The sequence below is a fragment of the Sminthopsis crassicaudata genome, chromosome 2, assembly GCF_048593235.1.
Source record: "Sminthopsis crassicaudata isolate SCR6 chromosome 2, ASM4859323v1, whole genome shotgun sequence".
Classification (NCBI taxonomy): Eukaryota; Metazoa; Chordata; class Mammalia; order Dasyuromorphia; family Dasyuridae; genus Sminthopsis; species Sminthopsis crassicaudata.
The window spans coordinates 427492825-427520676 of record NC_133618.1 but is presented as its reverse complement, the minus strand read 5'-3'; the positions used below and the strand labels follow the sequence as shown (position 1 = coordinate 427520676).

Sequence of the window (27852 nt, the reverse complement as noted above, 5' to 3'; positions counted from 1 at the left end):
CAGGCCTTGACTCCTTCTTTAGAAGTGGGAGAATATCAGTGTAAGATTTTAATAGGACTATCCATGAAATATTACACTTTTTAAATACTTTGGTTAATACAGATGGACTAGTTTTATGTATTTTTTTTTAATTCTTTGTTATGAGGCATAATAGAGAAGTGAAAAAATTAGAAAATATGGGTAATATAAGAACTAATGTAAAAAAAGAACAGTACTACTCCCTGGCTTCTTACAATATTCTAATTGAGAAGAGGCCTTAGAGAGCATCTTATCTTAGGTTTCATGAACTTATATTTTTAATAACTATTTTTGATACAATTTCTTTTGTAATCATTTACATTTGATTTTAGATTTAAATATATAATTCCAAGGAGCTTATAAGGGTTCCCTTGACTGCCATAAGGGTCTATAGCACACAAAAGTTTTAAGAACTGTTGATCTAGTGGCACAGGAGCTAGAGTACCAGGCCTGGAGTCAAGATGATCTAAGTTCATATCCGGCCTCAGACTTAATAGTTGTGTGGTCTTATGCAAGTCACTTAATCTCTATTTGCTTCAGTTCTGCATCAGTAAAATGGAAACTGTGCAGAAGAAAATGGCAAACCACTCTGGTATCTTTGCCAAGACAAAGTTCATGGGATCACATAGACAAAATTGAATGACTAAATAACAGTGGATGGGGAAACTGAAGGGAAACTAATTTGCTAAGACCATATAAGCAGTAACTACCATAATTGAAACAGGTATTTTCCAGCCCTGAATTCAGGAGGACCCAAGCTCAAATCTGATCTCAGACACTTAACACTTCCTAGCTGTGTGACCCTGGGAAAGTCACTCAACTCCAGCCTTAGAGGAAAAAAAAAAAAAAAAGAAACACGTATTTTAATTAAAAATTCAATAGTACACTTTCCATTACAGAACACTATCTTCTCCAAACTAGAAGAACCAAATATTTATAGAAAGGGAGAATCAAAAGGAAGGAAAGTCAAAGACAGGCACAGTAGGAAAAGGAAGGAAAGAGGGAATTCAACAAATATTTACTATACACCAAGTCTTAGGACTAATCTATAGACATACAAAGACAAAAATGAAATAACTCTTATTCTTAAGGAGTTTATAAGGGAGTGGGTAGGGTAGACAACATGCAAATAGAAAATTTAGCACAAAATATATCCACAATAATTTTTAGAGGTAGGACACTAAGCATTGATAATAAGGAACTGGAGTTCAGAAGAAAAAAATGGTGATTAGAGCTGGAAATTTTCTACAATGAGATATCTGAGAAAGCATGATGGGAAAAGAGAAAAACATTCAGGGATAGAGTCTTAGGATACATCCATAAATATGGGAGGAGACAAGGATAATGTAAGGATGACAAGTCTATTGTGGAGGAGACTGAGTACCACCTAGTTATCTAGGAGAAGAATCAAGAGAGAACAGTGAAAGAAAAACCCAGGAAATGAAATATGTGTGGGACATGGTGGCCAATGGTGTCAAATGCTACAAGCAAGGGATTGAGAAATAATGATTTGTGAAAATAGTGATGTGATCAAGTAAAGAAAGATCAAAGATTGATAAAAGGCCATCAGATTTGGCAATTAAGAGATTATTGTAAAATTTGGGGAGAATAATTTTACTTAAGAATGTTGTTGGATATTATACTGCAGGAGGTAGAAAAAGGATTGAGAGGTTAAAAAAAAAAAGGAGAGAAGTAGTAGAGACTTCCTTTTTTGTTTACTTGTTTTTTATAAGGTTAAGTGACTTGCCCACTTTAAGTGTCTAAGGCTTAGATTTGAATGCAGGACCTTCTGGTTCCAAGTCCCATTTTCTATCCACTGTATTATCTAGCTATGTTATATTTGAAGACTTCCAATGAGAGGGAATCCCTTCTCAGAAGGCAGCCCATTCCACTTTGATACGTTGTTGTTCAGGCCTACACGTGGAGATTTCTTGTCAAAAATACTGAAGAGATTTGCCATGTTTTCTCGGATGGGTCCCCTTTTCACAGATAAGGAACTGAGGCAAATAGGGGAATAACTTACCCTAGATCACACAGCTAGTAAATGTCTAGGTTAGATTTAAACTTCAATTTTCCTGACTCCAGGCCTAATGCTTTATCCACTGTACTATCTAGATGCCACTTTGAAAATATGCAGGGTTTGGATTAAATTTATGTTATTTGTACTCCTGAAGATATTAAAGCTTAAAACTTCACTGTAATTTTTTAGGACACCCCATATTATTCTCAACCATACACTCAATGATCCAGTCAGACTGGACAATTCTTTGCTAATCTCAAGCATGCAATATATTTTTGTTTCCATAGCTTTATTAGGTTGTTCCCTATACTCAAAATGCTCTTCTTTCTTCCATTTTCATGAATTATGCATATGGCATCTTCTCCAAGGAGCATTCCCTGATACCTTGGCTTTCTTTCTTGGAATGAGAATCCCTCCTTCCTACTACTTCACAACACACACACATACACACACACACACACACACACACACACACACACACACACACACACACATTTTTAGATTTTCGTATTTCTCTGATTCCAGTGAGTTGAATTCATGTTTCCCCAGACAACAGTGCTCATAAAATAAGATATAAAGGAAGGCTAAGAACTTAACTTACTACTATCCCCTATGATATAAGTAGGATGCTAAAGTTATCTTATTTAGCTATAATTAGTCCAGTGCTGTGGACAGAGTACTGAAGCTGAAATAGGAAGACAAATTCAAATCTAGCTTCTGTTGCTTACTAACTGTATGACTCTGGAGGAGTCACTTTAACTCTGTTTGCCTCAATTTTCTCAACAGTAAAACAGATAATAGCACTTATCTGTAAGATTTATTAAGAGGATCAAATGAGACAAAATTCCCTTCATCTAGTGTGTAGTTTCACTGAAAACTCAGCTTGAATGCCACCTCCTACATGAAGGACTATTGATTCCTAGATGCTAGCACCTCCCACTCCCCACCCTCTCAAAATTACCTTGTATTCATTTTGTATTTACTCATATGTGTTTATCTTTTCCCTCTCACCTCCCTATCCTCAATAAAATGTAAACTCCTTAAAAGCAGGGAATATTTCATTTTTTTGGTTTTTGTGTCCTAAATATCCTTCATGTCCACAATGCCTGACACAGAGTAGAAGTTAATAAATGATTGATTAGCTTCAGAATGGTGCTTTACAATTGAGATATGCTGTTCACTGAGCTCTTCTATAGTTTTAAGAAAAAAACTGACTCTGAGGCAAAGCGTACTAAAAGTCTACAGATAAATTCCTACCTTGCAAATGTTTTCAGATACCAGAATTGCTCTCCAAACTGTCTCATGAGAATATTACCTACACAAGAAGTTTTTCGAAGGCTAGAGACAGGATGGTTTTAAGCAAGCAAGTTCTATGAAATCTCTGAAGCTTCATACATTATGGCCTGTTATAAATAAGAGTCACATAATAAATGAGTCCATAAAAGTGTAGTTCTCATTTCTGGAAGTAGGGAACATACTATTACCTACAAATTCTTGCATTCAAGATCCTTCATAATCTGCCTCCAATCTGACTTCCTAGCCTTATCTCATACCACTCCCTTTTTTGCTCAGTCTACATTCCAGCTATGCCCAATTTCAACCTACTGTCTCAGTGTTTGCACAAACTACTCCCTCCCCACTATCTCCTCATATATGCACACACCCAATTTCAGTTTCCTCAGTCCTTAAGTGTCTAGATCCTACTTCCTCATCTCTGTGAATTGAAATCATTCTGTTCCTTAAAAGCCAGCTCAGGTACCATCCCTGAATGATTCCTTTTTGCTCAAATTTTTCATAGCACTTTATCAGGGCGTCTCTTTTGCCCTTTTCCTATTCTGCTATGAATTGGTTTCTTTTATATAAACACGTTTATCTTATCTCCTCTATCAGAGTGATCTTGAGGACCAAGACTAAGAGGACTTTTTCAAATGTATTCCTAATATAGAACATACTGCTTGGTTCATAGAAAGTAATAATAAATGTTTGTAAAATTGATTTGGTCAACTATATCTTTTCATATCTATATTTTAGACTTCAAAATATGTGGCATTTATATCATGACTGGAAGCAGAACAAGGAAGGAAACTAAATTTGTTTGAAAAACAGAACAAAAATCTTTTCACTCAGATCATCACTTTCTACCATAGGATTTCTTACTTTATTCCACAAACCTGAAGTGCCCATTTACAAAGTCTTAACTTCCCATTCAAGGATACAAAAGAGAGAAAATGATACTGTCTCTGACCTTAGAAATTTTACAATATATGGGGCTTTCTAATTGAACTCTTATTTACAGATAGGGAAACAGAAGTGCAGTGAAGTAAAATAATTACATTGAGGTCACGTGTAGAACCAGCAGCAAAGTCTAACCTCTATCAATTAGGAATGGCTGAACTTCTTTCATTTAGTAAACAATTATTTCAATTTTCAGGTAAAACAGGTATTTCTCTTGACCTGGCCTCTTTCTGCCACTGAGAAATCAATGAGGATTGTCATTCCATCATGTGCTTCTCCCCTAAACTAATCTCTTCCAACATGAAGGGGATCCTTTCTTCCTGTAGGGAACAGAGATTCCATTTTTTCCTGCTCTCTCCATCTAACTCTTGCCTGGCCTGAGTTGCCTAATACCCTGAGAGGACACTGGCCAGAGAGAAAATCCCTGGTAATATTAGTAACCATCTTGAGTTCATTTTACAATAATTAACAAACTACCATCAAATCTGCCTTTTCATCTCAGTGCTGGTGAACTCCCTCCCCAGAAGTCTTTAAACAAACCTTCCTCTACCTCTCATTACTCATTTCATATTATTCCTCATTCCTCTCAATCCCCAAATATCACACTTGAAAATTACCTTTCCCTTCAACCTTGTCCTCTAGAATGCATGCTCTCTAAGTAAAAACCTAATTTCATCCTTTATAATACATTTTCTTGCTCTTTTTATTTTCTGGCTTTAACTGAAACCCAGCTCCCTCATGATTCAGCTTCTCTCCCTTTCATCACTAGTCACTTTCACTCACTACTACCCTGACAGGATGGTAAATGTTGAGTTCAATATCCTCTCTTCTTTTGAGATTCATTCTATCCAAAAATACCACCCAACCAAAATTCTGATCAGTATAACCTATAGAATTTTCCTCCTTTCCTTAGTGAGCTTAACATCTGGTTTAAAATCTTTCTGTAGTCTTTCCCACTCCTTCCCTCATTATAGAAAATTCCCCATACACATTGATACTCCCTTAAATATCCTTATCTCCCAATTCTTCAACTTACTCATGGATAGTCTTGATCTTGACTGCACATTTCCTTATCTTTATCCTTTCTGCACAGTTGACACTGTTGATTACCCTCTCCTCATTAACAAACTTTTCCCTCTCGGTTTTCTGGACCCTATTATCTCTTCTCATATGATCACTCCTCTCCTTTGTAGGATGTTCAGATCATGCTCATTAATCATGAACGTCCCCCCAAAATTCAGTCCTAGGCCTTTTCTCTTTTTATACAGTTTTAGTTATCTTATCAGATTAATGGTAGTTGGATTGAATTAAATGATGATTAAGAGTGGATAGTTATATTTTTGGCTTAATTTCTTAGCAGTCCTATTCACAAATTTAAAAAAATCAACAACAAAACTTGTTTCAGAATTTAGCATAATTATTTCTTGGACCAATATTCCAGAATATTTAAATAGATATTGCATTAAGGGATACTAATATGAGTATTTCACATTTCATATCCCTGCGATTATAAAAGGTGTCAATTTCCAAACCCAGTGAATTCTAAATCTACAGTGCTTTCTAAACCAAAGTTAATGTATGCTAGGTATGAAAACCAGGAAGAGAGTTTCTAATATTTCCTCAGGTGCTTATAGCTAACCATAACTTAGAACCAGAGATTCAGAGCTGAAAATGGAACTGACTCCTAGTCCAAATCTCTCACTTTACAGTTGAGAAAATGAGGCCTCACAGAGATGCAGTTGCTCACAGTCACCCAGAAATTAGAAAAGTCAGGACTTGAATCCAGATCACCAGATTCCAAACTTAGCATTGTTTCCATTATATCATACTGCTGAAGGGAGATGGCAAATGACTTGAACTTTTATTGGTTCAATCACAGCAGAAATTTGGCAAGGGCAAGGGCCAAAAAACAGGATATTTTTTCTTATCCTAAGTACTGCATTAGTTAAAGGGGAAAAAATGGCAAAGCTTATACTTTTATATTATAGAGTTGTTCAGGTAGACCTAAACATCCTCATGTTTACACCTATATTGTGAACAACCTTCCTTCCCTGTGAAGGAATGATGACTCTTGAGGAGAATTGGTTCAGATCCAAGTGCAACGAAAGAAAGCGCTATCCTCTTACTCCATGGGCTATGCTACACATATTGAAAGAGGAAGGATTTTTTTCAATTTTAATCTTTGAGATTAAATTGTTATTAGAAATCTTATTAAGTAATATTTTGGGAGAGTATACTTTATATAAAGTCTTGAATGAAATGCCTAACACTCTTGGTTATAACAGAAACTATTGTTATATATAGGATTTAGAATTAAAAATGCCTTTTAAGTATTGAATCCAACACTCTTGGTTTACAGATGAGGAAACTGGAGTCATCTTACTTGCATAAGACTAAACTTAGTATACTAAATTATATATAGTCTGGAATAGAACGGTAATAACCTTAATGTGCTGAAGAGGCCAAGCCTCTCTTTAGCTCCGACTGATAGCAATATATCAGGCAGGGAATTGGGAATATGGAAGCATAATTTCTAACAGAATCAAGGCAAACAGTAATGAGTCTTTAGTGACAACATACCAAAGCAACTTCTGAGACACTTAGTTCATTTCAGTAACTTTCACTTTAAAAATAACACTACACCTCCGATTTTCTGTTTAGATAACAGAAGCAGGCTGGGCTGCTATACTTAATCTGATCTAAGGTAAAAATGATTGATAGTATGACAAATGTAAATTTGGAGGAAAGGAAGAGATAAGAGGTTCAATCCAAAATCATGATTTTTCAAAGTCATCAAAAAATAGTTCAATTTTCTTGGATACCAAATTGATACAACATCCTTTGACTACAGCGTTCATGTACTGTGTGTCTGATGGCCATTTGTAATAAGGTAAAAAGTTCCTTTGTGTCAGTGAGGTGATGACAAGTCCACATGGAACCTTTCTAATATCCTACTCTAAAGCCATACTCAGTTCTACAGGAGTACAATATATTCATGTGTGCAAAATAAACAAGTGTCTAAAAAGACATTTGAGTTAAAAGTTTTATTCATTCAACATCTCACATTACAAATATTTAAAAATTATATGCATACTGGTATAAATAGTCATTTGCAAACTATTTAATAACATTAATTTCCACTAGCACTTCAACAAATGAACTCTTTAAAAAAAGGAACTGTGTTATATAACTTAGAGTAGAACATACAAAAATATGAACTTAACGTGAAAATGACTTTAATAAAAAATGAATTACCCTTATTTAAAATGCTATAATAAATACTACAACCTCCCCATACACAGTAAAAACTATATGGAAATTCAGCCAAGTAGTACAATTAACTGACATACTTAAATAACTTTTCCTTCTGATAATATGAGCAATACATTGGAAAAAAAACATCAGGGATTAGTAAAAACTAGACACCCACTTGCTAAAAGTTTCACTTCCAAAAAATATAACAAAAATCTGATGAAAATTATAAAAACTAATTATACTTTAAAATTTAAAAATATAAAAAATAAAACAGTTGAATACAATATTGTCCCAATTCTTACAATGCTATCAATCACAGTAGCTTGAAAATAAGATAATAAAATAAAGCAAATGACCAAAACCTCTTTTATTCCATTTTTTAAAAATAATCTCAAATTTACATTAGTAGAAAGATTGATTTCTGATTCTTTTCTTTAGAAACACCAGCAAGAAAGAGGATTACTATAACAGTAGAAAATGACATTTTTAAATGTCTGCAATTAAAAACAAAGAAGTACACTGCAAAGATCTTTCAAAAGTCTGAAATAAGTATTGCACATAACAACTTGAAGTTAACTTGCCACAATTCATCACATTCAAGTTTTAAATCACCTTTTAACAGAAGGTTCAACTCTTCAAAACAAAAGGGGTGAATTATCAAGTCTTTCCAACAGCACTCTTATAAAATGCTAAATTCATTCACTGCAAGTTTTATTTTGCATTCTGCAGAGGTCTGTGTATGGAGAAGTATATATACTATACCAAAGCATGGGGCCAGAGGGACAGGGAGAGGGTTCCTTTACATAGAAAATAATCAGAAACACTTTATTTTACATTGCAAAAATAACCATGTAATTACTCTGTAACTACATTGTAAATACATGGCTGGTGCCATGCTAGTGCGCTAGAACTACATGCTTGGGAAATTGAAGTGATACCCTAAGATCTGTAAACTAATTACATGTTAATTATGTTTTGAGTTACATGGTAACTCCCAACTACAATCCCATGTAATCTGAAGGACATGTCACTGCTAAAGTCCAGAGTAATAGATATAATTGTTTATGCCCTGTAAATTGAAGTGTAACCAAATAATCTGCAAACACGCTTGTCACACAATCACCACAAGTGGATATTAGTAGAATAACAATTTCTTACATTAGTCATGCATACTAACATTACATACCTACCACATGGCAGGCTCAGTTTTTCTTAAATATAATTTAAAAGAGCAGACATCTTTGAATCAAACACCGAACATCAATTTGTTAATATTAAAAATGGCTAAACATTCACCAAAAATGTCTGCATTGTGTATAATTTAAAAAACTTAGTAAGAAGCTGTAGACAATTTCGATGTTACTTTAAATTTCTACCCTACACTTATGCATTTAATTTTTGAGGAACTACAGTGTTATCTGTCACTTTCATGCTTTTTTTTTCCTTTAATTCATAACTTTACATATACTATTTCTTAAATTATATGTACACCAAATAGCTGGTGCTGGGCTAGGATGTTTAAGCAACATGCTTTCTCTTCTCTGCAGATTCTAAAATAGCATTGCCAGTGCACAACATCCATAATTCCAAATGTATGCAGAGCACTGAAATGTATAAAAAGCAGAATATAAGAAAATAAAATTTATTAAAATTATTTATATTAAAAAATGAAGTATATGAAGATCTCTCAGTAATAAAAGTACAAAAAGCTACTCTTTGCAATATGAAAAATTGAGGTATTGCATAAAGAGATATCCCGTCAGTGAAAAGTGTGCCTAAAAATGCTCACTGTTGGAAAAACAAGATATACAAAAGTAGTGCATAACAAATATACATTATGTGCATGACAAAATAAGTTAGCTACAAAAACACTGTACCGAAATTCAGCAGGTCATGTACAAAGGGAAAATTATTATTCAAAGCTAGTTCTCAAACAGTGTTATCTCTTGTAATGTTAACTCATCACACCTGTTTACTGAGTAGGAACAGCACAGTAGCACACCCCAAGCCACCTACAAGCATTAAGGAAAAGAAAGAAAAAAAAAAAAGGTAAATGACCAACCTATAATTATGTAGTTCAGGAGAAAAGGAAAAGTCCCTGACAATCTACAATAAGAGCACCCTCCATTTGCATTACAGCTGTCCATATTTTCAGGGATTTCACTAAAAGCAGCTCCCTTTCTATACTTCACTACTTAAGACAGCAAATGTCTCCATTTTGACCTTTGGAAATTAACAGGTATAGTTCATTAAAGCCTGTATTGAAAAAAAAAGAAAAAAGAAAAAAAAAAAAAAAATAAACGACTGCTTCTCAGAAAGATAATTGGGTGAGGTTGGGGGAAGGGGGAGGGGGGGTCACAGACCAGGTGTTTCCACAGCAGTGCTGAAGCAAGTCTTTGGTTTTTAAATGTCTAAGATGGTACTTTTAGGTAGCACAGCTAGCAAGATTGCCGTCCAATTTTTTCTATGTATCACACACTGCTGAACGATCTTTTTAATGATGAACAGGGCATTAGTAAGAGAATGTCAATTCAAATAAAAATTAATCTCACTACCAGAACTTCCCAAGAGACTATTTTAAGCATACCTCTTAAAGCATACTGTTCAACATGTTATAATGCCTTTCCAAGCTAGAATTTATTTATAATAAAGCATGCATTACTCAATGAAGTTGGCACTTCAAACATTGTGACTATGTCTCATGCTAAGTTCTGAAATTTTACTGTTATTTATTCTATAGGAAGAGTAAAGATAGACATTATGTACCTTTGCACAGATTTACACAGCTATTGTTGAGCTCAAACAGTGCAAAACACTTTGCAACTACTTAGCTTTTTCATATTCATCTTCTATGTCACAACTACATTACAGGATATTCAAAGTGACTTTACATCTAAGAGTAAGCCAATCAGCAGCCAATTTTTATGGTGGTTGGTTTGTTTGTTTGTTTTCTGAGTTTCTGCTATTCAGTGTAATCACTGTAGCAGAAAATCAGACTGATATCCTTGAGGTATCTCTAGGTTTTTTTTTTTTTTCTTCATGTCAAAATGGAGATCAAAGGCTGGCACCTGATACATGTTAGTAAATTAGGATATAGAGTTATATATAACATCAAAAATAAAATCTATACATTTGTTCGTCGGGAGAGGAAATGCTAGTCTTTCCACTAGTTGTCCGTGATTCTAGCTTTGGTAGGATTCCTGGGGCTGTAACCAGATAATTTAGCTTAAAAATAAATAAGTGCACTCCCCCCTCAGTAGTAAATTGACCCAATTTTTTTTTTTTTTTACATTCGAAGCTTTTTAAAGTGTTTAGATGGAAATATATCTAGCTCTGCCTACTTTACTAAATTTTTTGTGATGTTATAGTAACTTAGAGGCAAAACAAAATTATATTCAGCCTCCAAACCCTTAAAACATTAATTATAATGCTGCTTCAACCTTGCTCATGCATTTGTATCACTTTACCATGCTCTTTCCTGTTAAAAGGTGATTTTCACCTTCTTCCGTTGCTGTTAAGATTTTTTAAAAAATAAGAGGGGAAAAAAAGCATAAAAGGAAAAGGCAAAAAGCACTTCCCTGGGGAAAAAGTGTCAGAATAGACTGATAGTGTTATTGTTGCATGGTTATTTTAATAAAAGTATTCTTATATGTTATATTATTAACAATAATTTAATTAAAAAACCAAAATACTCTATTGTTTCATTTCTCTTTTTAATATTTCTCTCTCTCCTCTAAGAAAATGTTGCACAAGGTTTGGATCCTCTTGGTTTGGCAAAAACAAGAGAACAAAACTTTCGTGCAACATGATATCGATACGAAAAGGAGTTCAATACAGTTTTCAATGACACAAGAATCTACAAAATACCTATATTATAGGTCATTCTTTTTCATTATACTATTGTTAAGTTACAGCCTACTACAAAAGGACATGCTATTTTGAAGGGGGAAGGGAAAGGGTCTGGATCAACAGAAGAGTGCACTTATTTTGAGGCCTGCAAATAAGTACTGCAGTAATCATTTAGTTCCAGCGGAATGAAATATGTCTAGGACGATCTCCCCCTTCCTTTACCAGGGGCTTGTGGAATTCCCTGCCAGCGCGAGAATGGATAGCAGCCCAGCAATATTCACAGTAATACTGTAGACAGGTAACATTAGCACAGAAAAATGGAGCAAATTTCCCCCCACAACGGGCCCCCTGACATTCATCACACAGCTGATCATCCAAGACATATGGCTTAACTTCCACCTGCAATTAAAAAAAAAAAAAAAAAAAAAAAAAGTTTATTTTTCAGTGGCAGCATAATGCAATAGTTTACCAAACATATCAATTTTTATCACTTGTCCAAAAAAATTTGTTTCAAGGTGACTACACAAAAAAGGTCAAAAGTTCTATCTCCCAAAGTAGAGAATGTTGTTGTTCAGTTGTTCCATGTCCCCATCTGGTGTTTTCTTGGCAAACAAAGATATTGGAGTGGTTTGTCATTTCCTTCTCCAGCTCATTTTACAGATGAAGAAACTAAGGCAAATAAGATTAGGTGACTTTCCCAAGCCACATAGTTATCAAGTGTGAGGCCAGATTTATTTATTTATTTATTTTCCCTGAGGCTAAGGTTAAGTGACTTGCCCAGGGTCACACAGCTAGGAAGTGTTAAGTGTCTGAGATCAAATTTGAACTCAGGTCCTCCTGAATTCAGGGCTGGTGCTCTATCCACTGTGCCACCTAGCTGTCCCCGAGGACAGATTTCAATTCAAGAAAATGAGTCTTCTTAATTTCAACTCCTCACCTCTATCTCTTCAAGAGCAACTAGATGGCACAAGGGAAATTATAATAGACTTGGAATCACTTAACCTTATTTTTACCTCAGTTCCTCATCTATAAAATGAGCTAGAGAAGGAAATAACACAGTATTCTAATACTTTGGCAAAGAAAATTCTAAAAGCAATTCTAAGAGCTGAACAGGACTGAAACAACCCAATAACAACAATAAAGTAGAAAATGACCAACCTCCAAAAAACTTTAAAGACTTCTAGATCCATCATGATCACATTTCTCTTGTGAATTATTAAATATTTGTAAAACATGGCATGATTTCATCAGGGATCATAGAGCAAAGCTAGATGTTAAATCAGAAAAATGTCATTAAACCTATTTGAGATAGGTTTGTAAAAATAAAATAAACATTTGAAACAATGAACTTGGATTTTCATTGTGACTTTTGAAACCACCAAGGAAATAAAATATTATCAGTGGTTTATGTTTTATATAAACATTTAGTGAATAGATCATCAAAAGCACATTTAAAAGAATTTCAGTAAAAGTTTTACTACTAATTTGTTATAAAGTCCAATTCATCTTAATTACATTTGAACTGCCCCCAAAAAAGGCAGAAAAATGTCCACATAAGTATGGATCAACTTTCCCCATGGACTAACATCTGAGCATAATGATTTTTAGATCCTATAAGGAATGTCTTTTAGCTTTGAGTCTAAAAGTGAAATGTGGATGACTGAAACAAGGCCTAATACACTTTGTATAGGCCAAATCCTAAAAACCCAACCATATTGTTCACCTTTGTTATAAAAATAACCTTGAAAATGACATACCAAACACATTTAAGTGCTATACGTTAGTTAGGATACAAACAGAAAAGAAAATGCCTTTTAAAATATCTTAGAAAAGCTTAGCTTGGCTCTTCAGTTAATTTTAATGAAGCCTGGTTAGGCTGCTTGGGAAAGATGGAGGATTAAACATTTTGAGAAATATACAGGTCGTTCCATGAAATATTAACTACTGTGCAACGTGTGTGTGTGTGTGTGTATGGAACATGTGTAGAAGGTATGACACCTTCCAATTTATTAGGATCAAATTTCTACAGTGATCCATTTAAAGAGAACACATTTTTATTACACACAATTCAAAATGTGCTTTAGATCTTACCCGTTTATCAATCTCCCCATGCTGCAGCTGGACAAAGCGTGCACTGATAGCAGCTATGTAACTCTGTTGATTTGAAAATGCAACCCGCCCAGCTCCTTTTGGATACTTCAGCTCAGGATCAGTGTCAATTCCAGCATAGCACACACCTCCATAAAGTCGATCCATTATCATTGCAAGCTCCACTAAATCAGAAAACAGCATAAAGACATTTAAGAAAACATGTCTCTGTCTCACAATGCCTACTTTGGCACAAGGAATGTCTTGGAAAATATTTTATATATTTATTTGTATGCTAGCATCTTTTCATTTGTGTCAGTATCAGGTACTACCACCATTAAATAAATTATCTTTAATTACTTATTTGAATGATACTATGGCATAAACCAGGACCAGAGGAGTCTTAAAACAATCCATCAATGATGGAAAACACAAAAACATTCATTGGTTAAAATCCTGTTAGGTATTCCTATAAAGTGAGAGATTTTATGGCCCCATTTATTTACCTTGAATTCAGCACTATTTTCTAAATTTGCAGTACATTAAAAACAATGTACTTTTTCTTCAATTGTACTTTATGATTTTGTCATCAAAATCCTATTTTTATACACTTCTCTATTAAATTTTAAGGTTCCTGAAGGCAGTTTTTGCTTATGCTCTAATTAGTAATCCATAAGTCTGGAGCATTGCTCTGAATCCTGTCATTCAGAATTCACTAAGTGGCTATTGTTTTGATTGATGAAATGAAGACAAACACTACATATTATATACAAACAATCTGCTTCATCTTGAAATTTTTTTTTAGTAATTATTTTATGTTACTGATATCTTCTAAAACATGTTATTCTTCTAAGCATACCAGCTCGTAATGGTCGAGGAACACCACCAACAAAAATGGTCTTTCGTGGGTCAAGAGGCTGAGAACCATCCATCACAAAGTCACTATCACTGAGATTCCAAGGCCGTATCTGTACCTGTGGGTTGCCAAAATAAGAATTTATCATTTCTAACATAGATCTTTTGACAAGAAAACATCTCATATCTAAAATAGTACCTAATTTGCAAATCTGAAGATTTTTTTAAAAATAGCTATTTATTTGATATGTACATGAACCAAAACCCAGACTCCTCTGGATAACTTGTGATTAGGAATTCATCAGAAAATATTCCAGGGCAGTTTTGAGTTAATGGACAGAATGCAGGACTTGGAATCAGGAAGACATAAGTTTGACTCCTATCTTAGATATTTATTTTTTGTATGAGCTCAATTAAGTCATTATGCTCTCTTAGTCTCAATTACTTTGTAAAAATGAAGATAATAATTGTACTTACTTCTTACTAGCTTGTCATGAGGATCAAAATAAATAAATAAGCATAAAGTACATTAACATTCATAAAAATATTAGCTCATATTTTGTTATCTTTGTGACCTGGTCTCCTAGCAAGTCACTTACCTCCCTCATCAATAGAAGAGAAGAATAGAGTCTAGAATAGACTAGATGGCTTCTGAAGTCCTATCCAGCTCTAGATTGATGGTTTATTCATTTATCATTCATGAAATAAACATTTAGAGACTAGTAAACTGGGGGTTAAGTGATAATCCTCCCAACTCAGTAAAAGCTATCAGAATTTAATCACAGATAAAGAGGTTTTTTAACATAACAAGGTAGTAAAAATTGTACCCACGCATGATAAACCTTTTATGGATGATGTAATCAAAAAGAATCACCTCATTGGAAGAGCAAGAATTGGACATGCCTTTATAAGACTTTAAATACCTAAGCTATGGAGAGTTCAAAAGTGCAAGTAAGAAGCTACCATGGAGGAAATCCCCTGCAAGAAGTTGGAGACAAGGACATTTTCTCTTCTTTTCCCTTTCCCCTCCCTCTCCCACAATGGTCTTGTAGCTAATTTGTTTGCTCAGCCAATCAAACTGTTCCTATCTCTGATCTAATCACAGAAATGTTTCCACCTCATAAAGATAACAGCAGGTGTTCAGGTATTAACACCTTGTTTAATCCTCATTACTTCTAACATTTGAGGACTACTGTGAGTTAGGAAGAATAGAAATCACAACCTGCTCATCCATATTTTTTAATCAAACACGGTTCAAAATTGCCTGATTTACCACCTCATATAAACCTAGGAAATGCAAATTAATTTCAATATTTACCTAAGTAAAAGCAGTAGCAGAGTACTAGTTACAGAGAAAGTTTCTAATATATTGCAAAATCAAATGTAAATATCATTTTCATTATCTAATTTTTGGTGATGACTTGACTTGGTAATAAAAAGGACACAGTGCCCTATTAAGGTTTTCCCTTGAATATACCATGACAGGTCAGTGAGATTTGTCAGTGTAAACACAGTGATGCCACAGGCTGGGAGAGTATGCATACCTTAGCCAAGATTGTGAAGAACTCTTGAGTTATTAAGCTCCAGAAAAACCTTGAATATTAACAAAATCAATCTGGGAGGTTTTCTAGCCTAAGTATTTTCCAGTTACCAGGGCAACCCTCAAAGATTCCAAATCAATCCAGGAGATATACAGAGAAATAAATTTAAAATTAATCCTGGATCCTAATCCCTACTATACCACTCACTTGATGGTGCAACCCCAGAGACAAAACTACATCAAGTCTAAAACTGAGAAGATGGGGAAGAGAAAAATGAAGGGAAATTGCATATGGACAGAGAAGAAAAGATTCTTGGAGCCATTCACATAAAAGGAATATTTTGAAGTCATGGAAGTTATTTGCAAAAAAGAACTTCTTAAAGAATGTATTAAAAAAGAATGTATTAAAAAGCAGAGCTAGGAAAATAATCTACACACTGGCTACAATAAAGTAAATGGAAAAGGACAACAGCCACAAATAGTTAGACAATAGATGTTATGAAATTATTTAAGAAAAAAGTTTTGCCCCAAAGAAGAAATAAGAAGACACTTTTCCCTGAAGAGAAGAAGAATACACGGTTATATGTCATTTTCCTCCCCAATGGTTTTGATAGATTTTTACTGAGTTTTTTTCTCTCTTTCTTCTTTTTCTTCCTTAAATTCTTTTGAATAAAAGATAGCTAAATGAGAGGAATAAAACTAGAAATCTAACTACTATAAAAACAAAACAGATCAATGAAATGTATTTTAAAATGTGCTGGGATCTACTATCATTTTTGATTTGAGTTCTATCTGAAGATACATCAATCATAGAAGTCTTATCAGATTGATTAAAGCTTTTCAAAGTTGGCAAATATACACAAAGAAAGTTTATAACTACTTGGAGCCAGATTCTATAGTTTCAGTAGAATCTGACTTACTGGCTTATCCTTGATAGTGGGACTGGATACACAAAGGTAGAGTTTCCCATCTTCTTCAATACAGGCATCAATTAAAGCCTGAACAGAGCTTTCATCTTGGAATAGCAAAAATGCATATCCTGAGAGAGGAGGAAAAAGAAATATTAGTATCATTTTCTTAGGATTCAAAGTTATAATACATGTTATCAAATCATATCTGTCATCAGTGCAAATAAGGATGGCATTTAATCTCTCTGATTTTGTTTCCTCTTATGTAAAAAGGGAGTATTACTTGTAATACATTCCTTATATAGAGTTGTTATCAGAAAAGTTCCTTAAAAAATTTTAAACATTATAGAAATATCATCATTAATTTACATTTTTTAAGGGATTAGGCTTGAACATGAGAAGGGAGAAGATAATCCAAAAAGAAACTTAAAATAATATACAAGACAAGTTTTTTCAACTGGAAATCTGTTAATACTATGGAACGCACTATATTTCCTGATAAATCTTTCTCCACCCCTCCTATAATAAAACACTTAAGAAAACTTTTTAGGAGACATTTGTAAAAACTGAAGTCTAATCATGAAAGATGTAGCATTAGGGAGGCAGCAAATATGGTATGGTAAAAAAGAGCAATAAATTTAAATCTGGAAAATCTGGGTTCCAGCATTTGATCTATCACTTGGTTACTAGCATAAGTCTAGGCAAATCTCTTTGAACTTCAGATTCCTCATCTATAAAATGAGACTAAATTAAAAGTTAATTCTTTTAAAAAATAAACATTTCAAAACTTAAATAATACCTTTAGGAGGAAAGTAGGATTTGCTTTCTGCTTTATGGGGCCAGTCCACAATCAAAGGGCCAAAACGACGAAAACTGGCTGTGATTTCATCTGATCAAAAGCAAAACAAGAAAATATGAGAAATTTTAAAACTCCTAAAAGAGTTTTCAAATCATTTTTGACAAACATTTTGAGCGGTACATGTTTATGCTTTGTTATCCATTTGAAGAGCTAATACGTTCATGGAAGAACTTCCATCATAAGTCCAGAAAGAATAGGTAGACATGTAGAAGAGAAAAAAGAGTATTTGTGGGGGATAATAAGGGAGGGGTGCCTAGAAAATGAAGAGATAATATATTCAAAATATAAAGCTTGTGGTTTTATCCCTTTCAAAAGTTAATAAAATAGATTTTTGCTCACTGGATTTCAGAACATTACCTACAGTATGTCTCTATTCTATTTTAAGTGATTCTTTCATTTGTCACAGAAATAATGAGTTGTCAATACACTTCTGAGAAAGAAGGCAAAAGATAAAATATCATAATCCTCATTTATGCTTAATTCAAACTCCTGTGCTTGTTCATATTATCCAAGCTTGACCCTTATACAAATGTGAAAGTAACAATAAGGTTACCTACTGAAGTTCTACAAGGGTATTGAATATACAGGTTTAAACAAAACATTATTTAACTCTGAAATCTACTAAAATTTTGCAGTGAACTTTTGAAGACTTCTAATTTTGAAAATGTACTACTTGTTTCACTTCCATTTAAAATTTGCAAAATCAAACCCAAACAATACAATACATGTGTCTGACTATGGTATTCCCATCTTCAAAATCCTCCAGTATCTACACACTTGTTATACAATAAAGTACAAGACTTTCCACAATTTGGATCCAATTTTCCTTTCCTCTATATTCCAACCACACACAATTATTAGCTTTTCCCTGATTTTTTATGAGACATTCTAACCTCTCTATATTTACACAGGTTACCATTCCTGGAATATATTCTTTCCACATAGAAAATCTTTCAGGCCCCTTCCAGTTCTAGATTTATGATCCTCTTCTTTCAAGGTTACGTGCCATTCTTCTCTATGAAGTCTTCCCAGATTCAGCTGAAAGTAATTGCTTCTTCCTCCCATTTCACAGAGTGGATAAAATGTTTGCTGACTGATTTAGATTCATAATCATATTCTAGTTATTTATTCATACTTTATGCCCCTATTAAACTTTAAAATATTTAAAGGCAACAACAGTCATTTTTCATGTTATATCCTCAATGTCTAACACAGTGTCTTCCTTGCACAAAGTAGGCTTATAATAGAGCTTTATTAAATTAAAAAGAATCATGGAAGAAATATCATATCCCATTGACTAAAGTTATGATTAAGAGAGGAGTTTGGAGCAGTTGTCTTTGATGTCTCTTTCGAATCTAAAGGCTCTTTGTTTCTCAGAGGTAAGGCATAATAAATGTCCAGTACTTTGTTCCCAGCCATCTCCTTAGCACAGTCAGAATCCTAGTCATCCTTCTTTTCTTCCCCAAGCATAGCTTTGGATTTCCCTCCATAACTCATGCAGCTCTGAATGGTGAGCTTTTTGCCTTATCTTGTCTGGTACCAGGCCTTTATACCATTTTGGAACCATTTTATTACCATTCCGTTGTATATTATGTTGTCTTCTCTCATTTGAATGTAAACTCACTTAGAATAAAAACTATTTTACTCACTATTTTATTCCCAGTACTCAGTATTGTATTTTGGCACACTATAAGTGCTTTACAAATGTTTTAAGATTTTATAAATCTAATCTAAATCTAAAGATTTCTTATTTTAAAATTTATTAGTTATTCTATTTCCATTTGGAAATTTGAAAATCAAACCAAAATAATAAAGTAAGCTCAATTCAACTACAACATTTTCATGCTCAAAAATCTTCAGCAAGTTTACTCTTTCCTTTTTGGATTTAGATTTTCAACTGTTTTAAGACTAAAGTACTAAAAACTAGAAGTACTAAGATGTAAAACAATCAAATTCAAGGAGCTAAAAAGTTAACCAGGGGAAAAGGAGATATATATGAAAGGAGAACAGTAGTGGAGAGGAAATTTTAAATGCCAAACAAAGTGGTCCAAGTGTTTTTTTTTTTTGGGGGGGGGAGAGGAAAAGGTGGGGAACCATCTCCATAGTTTAGATTGTTGGGAAATTTCAGGGACAGGTAAGATTTCTGCTAGGTTGTCATGAAAAGGTAGAATTTAACTAAGCAGAGAAGAGAAGGTAGAACATTATTAGTCAGAGGGAGAATAAGATAAGAAAAAATTTAAGGTAAGAATGCTTATGTTGTAAATAGGCCAATTTGTTTGTAGCTGAGGATTCATTTAGAAAGTACATAAAATAAGGCTGGAGAGGTAGATAGCCTGAGTTTATATTTCATCCACCTATATTCCTATCTTCTTCAAAGATAGGAATTTAGGGGCATCTTTTCTTTCAGTGACAATGGCAAAGTTTCCTATATTGTTTCTTTAATTTTGTTGGATTTGAGGTAGTCAGTTCACTGTAACGTTGAACAATGGCAAGAAGAAAAGGAAGACAAAAGTTCCATAACTAAAAGTACAAAAAACAGTAAATGTTGCTAGAGTTGGTTTGAAAATGTAGGTAACATTGGAAAATGTTATCTACCAGGCTTCAATGTCCCATTTTTGCCTGCACCCACCATCCTTCTCCCAATCATTGTCTAAATTAACCATTATAGCATGGTGTTCCCTGACAAAATGGAAAAGTCACAAGCCAGGAGCTAGGGCTGAATGCTCAACATATTTTCATGATCCAAGAAACACAAAAAGGTTAAACTGAAAATCTACAGATAGGCAAAAACTAAGGCCCACATGGAGCAGTCCAATTTAATCAGACCCTTCTCTAATTAACCAGAGTGTTCCCTCATGCTCATCCACATCAGCCCCATCATTTCTTTATTCCTTTTCCCCATTCTACCCTCCTTTTCCACTCTGCCTTTTATAAGCCCTATTTTATTGTTAACAAAGATGTTGATCTTATGCCCCCTTTTTTCCTGTTTCTTTCACAGAAACCTTTGCATCCACAGAAACCTGCTCCCTCCCAAGCAAAGACTGTATCCCTGGCAATGCTCTCTCTTAACAGACAGACCTTCTCATACTAACATATTGGACCAGAAGAAGGAGGTATGTTTTTTATTCCTCACTCATACTAGCCATAATTATTTTTACTACCATCACTGAGCAAACTTCTTCTGCAGTTCAGTCAAATCACACGTTCTCACCCTACAAAATCCTGATGATTAATAATTGTGAGTCTCTGAGTAGTGTCTCTTCTCCTTAAAAAATGAAAAGAGTATACAATAGTTGCCTCACAGGATCTGGCTTTTTCTCTCAACCCCAAATCCTGCTCCTTTAATTTAAGGCCTTAAATTTACATACTGATGTTCAAATATCTTTGCTCCCCAGTTCTATCAAACTCTTTAGTTCCCATGATATGCATAACTTCCACCTCAGCCGTAGAGATGTTTATACACTGAATCTTCTGGTTTCAAGTGTTCTGCCTTCACAATTTTTAACTCTGAAATTCCTTTGTTCAATCTTCTATCATCCCATTTTCCTCTATGCTTCACAATACTAGGCTGATTTTTCAACCTTACTTCAATGTCCAGTTATAGTCTCTCTTATGCTTTTAAAAGGCCATCACTTCTATTGTGGTCTTACTTCTCACTTTCCCCCAAACATCTTGATTCCCTAATTAACCAGTTAAACCATTCTCATCCTTAGCTTCCCTGACTCCCTTCAAATTTCAACTAAAATCTCACCTGCTATCAGAAGACTTTCCCAATCTTTCTTAAAACTAGTGCTTTTTAGAGGCAGGTAGGTGGAACAATGGATGGAGTGGTAGGTTTGAAGTTAAGGAAGTCTTGAGCTGAAATATGGTCTCAGACACTCACTAATTGTGTGACTCCATAAACAAGTCACTTACCCTGTCTCAGTTTCTTCAATTGTAAAAGGAGAAGAAGATCACCTACCTGGCAGAATTGTTGTAAGGATCAAATAAGATAGTATTTGCAAAAACCCTTAGTTTTAGGCACTATATAAAATGTTTATTCCCTTTCTTTTCCCTATACTGATTACTTCCTATATCTTCTACATAACTTAATTGTATAATTATTTGCATGTTGCTTCCTGCATTAGAATGTGAGCTTTGCCAGTTCAGGAATTGTCTTTTGCTTTTCTTTGTATTCCTAGCACTTAGCACAGTATACATAGTACATAGTAGGCACTTAATATTTATTGACTATCTTTTAAAATCTTTTAAAAGTTCTTTATGTAAATGATATCTATTATATTCCATTTGAAGGGTATACATATCTACCTACAATGAGGTAGACCAAAAATAATTTGAAGAGCCACAACTTTTTTCTGTGCTAATTTAATATAAAAACAATTATAAGGTACTAATTTGGGCAGACCTATGCTAGTGACCACCATTTCTAAACATACCTTCATCAATGTCAGGAGGCAATCCACCCACAAAAACCTTGCGGGAATATCGTTCCACTCTTTCCCCATTTTGATGAGTGAAGCAGTGAGGTGACCCTAAGCCACTATGTAGGGGCTGATCCCCACGTCCATCATCCAAAAACCCATCTTCCATTGGAAACAGTGAAGATTGGCCTGGAAGAGAGAACATGAAAGATGCTAACAGAAAAAGTATCCAGGGCCCCACATATAAACCATATGAAAAGCCCTAATTTGATAAAACTACTGTTCTTAGATTTCTTGAATAGAAAATAAATTTGCTTAAATGTGCTTTTAAATTTCCATCACCTTACATCCTAATTCTTTGAAAAAGGAAATGTAGTTATATAGAAGTCTACTCAAATATTCCACTGGAATTTAGAAACTCCAGCTGGATTAAAGCAAAGTAAGAAGGGCACCTTTTTGTGACTGGCTGGCACTAAATGGCTAGTTATTTTGCCAGAACTCCACAGATACTGCCAACACAGATGTTCCTCTGGAGTCTATTACTGGACAATTGGAACCTTGATCAGATGACGTTTTTCAAAGATCCAAGATCACAAAAAACCCACTTTCATTATAAAATTATGTTTAAAATAAACAGCAACTCAATTATTTAGATAAGTGAATATATATATATATATTTAATTTTCTTTAATGGGATATAAGCAGAACACTTTGAGAAAGAGCTGCATGTGACATGGCTGTGCCTAGTCTCATAAAATTAAGATTCTCTATATAACACTAAAGATTTTCCAACTGAATTGTTTAACTATTTTCTTAGTAGGAAATTTAATTCTAAAATGTGAACACTAAAATTATTATCTGAAAATTATTCAGAAGATACATGTAAACTGGCCAAAGAAATGTCTAACATTTGAATATTCATTTGAAAGCCAAACAAAACATGTGTGAAACTACAAATAAAAATACTAAAATAGAATAAAAAAAGATGCATTACAAATAGATGTAGGAAAGTTTTGTTTGTGTCACTAGTAACCATGATAGTTTACTGTTAGAAATCATGTAATAAACTTTGAATTCCTAAGAGTACTGTCACAAATATTTTCTTTGTTGAAACACCCAATATCCTTTTGCTATAAATGTCTTCCTTTTAATTTTCTGTATAAATCTGTATTGTAACAATCTACCCCATAACATCTGCTTTCTGGCGTTATTTATATATGTCAAATAACTACAACTTTATTTTTGGTTATTCTCATTATCTTTTGATTTTTTTTTTTTTACGTTAGCATAACTAAATAATTATTTAATACTTTATTATTGTAAAATTAGAGAGAAGGAAATATCAAAGTCATTTAAAGCCTTCTAGGGGAAAAAAAACAACAAAACAAAACAAAACTTTAAATTTGTTCACTTTACTGATTGATATTTCTGGATATTTTTTCGAGTGTTTAGTTAGCTGCATTCAAATCTGAGATCTACTCCTTAGGATGAGAATAATTTGTTCAGCCTTAGTTTGGAAATAGGAGTTATGAAAGATTGAAAAATTATTTTAAAAAACAAGTAGTTTAAAAATAAGCAACTAGATGGCACAGTGGATAGAGCATTAGCCCTGAAGTCAGGAGGACCTGAGTCCAAATCCAGCCTCAGACATTTAATATCTCCTAGCTGTGGGACCCTGGGCAAGTCACTTAAATTCCAATTGCCTCAGGGAAAAAAAAAAAAAAAAAAAGTACTTGGGCTGGGTATCGGAGTACGCCAGATTACCAGAGCTCAGGAATTTTGAGCTACAATGTAATAAATCTGACTGAGGCATCTCTACCATCCTGGCACAACTATGACACAAAGCCCAGAAGAAGGAGGCCTTCAGGCTACCTAAGAAATGGCTTTAGATAAGAAATGGGTCAAAGGTCCCATACCAATCAGTAGTAGGATAAAGTAAGCATTGGCAGCACTTAAGCCAGACAGAGAGACTAAGTCTCAAGAAACAAAAATACACAGACACACATGCACTCACACACATGGAGTTATGGAATTGCATAATGAATCAACTATAAAAGTATTGAATCAACCATAAAGGTACTACAGAATCCATTTTTATATATCTCAGATATTGTGACAAGAATGACATTTACATACATTATATAGAATAGTTTGCAGATCAATATGTGCATTGGGGTAAAGGAAGAGACAGGATTGGACACTAATAATTCAGAGCATGGCCGATGGGGCTGCCTCAAAAGCCTATTGTTAAATTTTCAATGTGAGCATTTACACTTTGGAAATGGACAAACATATTACAAATGAGGGCTTAATTTGTTTTTGTTGAATTCTAGACTTGAGAAAATAATGGGAAAAAGTTAATAATGAAGAATAAATTTAAATGTGATACACATACAAATACATATTTTGGAGAGCTGACAGTATTATTGAATATAATTATTTTCTTTGTGAAAATAAATAATTTTGCAGAGTTAAAACACTAATGGAGAAAATTTCTTTTCTCTTAAAATTGCTTTTGAAAATAAAGTAGAAATAAATTATTAAATGTAAGGATGATTGATTATTTTTAAAATTAATAACTTGCCATTCTGTTTCATACAATTAATTTAACTTACAAAAATTTCTCTCTCACATATTATTGCAGTACACAAACTAAGCCAGAATCAAAGTGAAGTTTCCTCTTTTTTATAAGGTTACTAGGAACTAAGCAAATTTAATGATGTCAGGATACAATTTATACATTAGAAAGTTAAAAATAGTCATGTTACCTCGCCTTCGCCCATATGTCCTTGCTGCATGTCAAATGAGAGAAAAAAACAATCTTTCAAACATTGTTATAAGTATCAAGTATGCTTTCATCTCATGACTTATGAAATTGCCATGACATGTTTGACCATATTTCTTACTCCTTAGCTGTAATATCTCAAAATAATTTTGAACATTATGATTCAAATATGGGCATTAGTTTAAAAAAACACATTTTTGAAGAACAATTTTATATATATCCTCTAACCCACATACCCAAGGTTAAAAAAAAAAAAAAAAAGTCATTAAGTCCTTATCAGCATCTCTACTAATATGTTAACATTAGAATTAAAAGTATTCTTAATACTGCTCTTACTTTCCAACTTTTTTCACAGTTCCCAGCCCAGCAAAAATTCAGGTGATATTACAATACTTTAATATTTTCTGTCACGCAAACAATCAACAATTTTCATATAAAACCATAACTAATTCTAAATTGAGTAATAATATAATACTGATAACTCCAATGCTCAAATCATCCCCCAAAAATGCATTTTGTGCAATAATCTGAAATTTTATGCTTCATCCACCCTACAACCATAAATAGATAATAATAAAGTTCTAAATTAGAGGGATTTATCTCAAAAAGGCTTGTAGTTAATAAAGTATCAAAGCAAGTTACCAAAAGTGAATAAGCAGCTCCCAAATATTTGAATTGAATACCTAACAAGGAGCCATTTATCCTTTTCTTAAAGACCTTGAAACTGATGGGAGTGGGGAGAATAACCTCTCAAGGCAGCCCATTCCACTACAGGACGGCTCAATTTGGTGTGGATAGGGGGAGTATTACTTCTCTGAGATATCTTACTCTGAACATTGGAGAGCATTGGCAAATACCACTACAATTTAATCTACTCCCAATAACCACCAAGAAACTGCAATCCTTCCAATTTGTCCACAGAGCAAGAGGCATCTTTTTACCACTTTTAATAATAGCATCTTCAACTCATTTAGGCAACATAATTAGTTTGGGACTTAGCAGGATTACAGAAGAATGTGTATTAACTACATTCTCAGAGTTTGACTATATCCATATAAGCAACAAACAGGCATTTGTTTCCATTTATCTACTGAATAATATCAATTAAGATATATTAAATTGCACTAGGAGATGCTAAGGCTGCTAAAGATTTTAAAAAATCACTTATAATAAAATACATTTTCCTCCATAGATAGATGATGCTGGTTTTTGTTAATAGGGGGGAAGAGAGGAAAACAGAGAGAGAGAGAGAGAGAGGAAAGAAGAAAGGGAGGGAGAGACAAAGAAAGAGAGGGAGGAAGGGGAATGGGAGAGGGAAGAGAAGAGAAAAAGGGAAAGAGGAGGTGACATAGGGAGGGAGGGAAAGAGAGAGAGAAAGGAGAAAATTAAGGAGGGATGGAAGGAGAGAGAAAAGAAGGGAGGGAGAAAGAATAAGAATTGAACAAATTAAAACAAAATGAGACGTACTAGTCAATTTTTAAGTCTGAAAATAGCTAACATATTTAATTACGTCTTAAATTTAAGGGGAAAATAATTTTCTTTATTCCTCCCCTTTTTTTCTGTCAGGGAGACATAGTTGGAAAGATTCAAAACTCAAAGTATAAGCTAATCCATTCATATTCTAGTTTCAAACTCCAGAGAGTTTATTTAAAGTCAAATCAACTATGAAGTACTTGGATTCACAAATTTTAATTATTTAATCAAATTTTTAAGGGCTATGGAAACAAACAGAAAGCCTGAATACAAATAAACTTTTCTAAAATGTTTTATTATTAAAAATCCTTTCGATTTTCAATTATTTTAAAGATACAGACCAGTAAAAACATTTCCTCAGAGGATAAAGACTAAACTAGAGAAATCTCAAAGTTCTGAACTACATAAAACAAAAACAATAAGCAAAACTACACAAAAATCCAATGGTTAAAAAGTTTAATTTAATTCTGTCATTTTATCATAGTATTTAGTATTGTGCCTATTTTGCCTGTATCAATGTATATTTAATACCTAAAAAGTTAAGATATGCTTGTGAAATATTTGGCAATATTTTCCCCCAAAACTAATCATTCATTCCAAACTCACAACTGTCAAGTGTTTCTTGTGCCTTAACAGAAAATATTGCATATCTAGCAAACAGAAAGGCTGAAGCCATATTTATATACTATTAAGTATTTATTATTTGCTTTGAGGATATCCTTTTTTGGGGAGTGAAGAACATTCTAGTTAAATATCAGCTGAAAAACTCTACTCAAGAAATGCAGAAAGAAGAAAAAAGAATCATCATCTCAACTAAGCCTAAAAATCCCACAAATTTCATCAACTAGAACTGATGTGATACCTTCTGAATAATAAATGGGCCTTTCTTCCATTATCCATAAATTTTTTTTTTTTTTACTTTTAAACTCATTAACAGCTTAATTTTTTAGACAAATTTAATTTTGGCAATAAGTATGACTGAAATTTAATATAACTTTATATCATATCTAAGAATTTCTGATAACATCGCAAAATGGATACAAAAATGCTTAAATTAAGACATTATTGTATTATTTTGTAGTCAGTCAATAAACATTTATTTGGTATTTACCATGTGCCTAGCACTATGCTAAAGGACACAAAGGCAAAAGACAGTCTCTGCTATCAAAAAGCTCACAGATGCAAACAATTTCGTACAACAAGCTACATAAGATAAAACAGAAATAATCAACAGAAGAAAGGCAGCAGAATTAAGGGGGATCAGGAAGAGTTTTCTGTAGAATTTGGGATTCAGCTGGGACTTGAACAAGAAAGGGAAAGATGAACAGAAAGAGCATTTCAGGCACTGTGGACAACTAGAGCAAATGCCTGGACTGGAGTTGGGAGATGAAATATCTTGTTTGAGGAACAGCAAAGAGGCCAGTGTCACTGGATCACAGAATAGATTATAAATGAATTGTGTAAAAAGGTTGAAAAAGTAGGAGGGGGTCAGGTTATTGAATCTTGTTTTTTGTTTTTGTTATTTTGTTTTGTTTTGTTTTTTAAA

At 33.6% G+C, this 27852-nt stretch overlaps 1 protein-coding gene across 13 annotated transcripts in view; it reads right to left on the bottom strand.

Annotated features, from left to right (window-relative positions):
* Positions 1–7302: 7302 nt before the first annotated feature.
* Positions 7303–27852, bottom strand: part of CPEB4 (cytoplasmic polyadenylation element binding protein 4) — a 74980-nt gene continuing 54430 nt past the window's right edge. For 4 of the 13 annotated variants that reach the window (XM_074292100.1, XM_074292099.1, XM_074292104.1 and 1 more), the window contains 6 exons: positions 22064–22237; positions 17568–17657; positions 16781–16899; positions 14325–14439; positions 13469–13650; positions 7303–11776 (listed from right to left, as the gene is read on the bottom strand). In XM_074292100.1, coding sequence (XP_074148201.1) covers positions 11549–11776; positions 13469–13650; positions 14325–14439; positions 16781–16899; positions 17568–17657; positions 22064–22237 — 908 coding nt within the window. In that variant the 3' untranslated portion in view covers positions 7303–11548. Of the gene's footprint in view, positions 11777–13468; positions 13651–14324; positions 14440–16780; positions 16900–17567; positions 17658–22063; positions 22238–24816; positions 24841–27852 lie in introns of all 13 variants that reach the window. The other 9 variants (XM_074292093.1, XM_074292094.1, XM_074292097.1 and 6 more) reach the window with 4 other exon arrangements.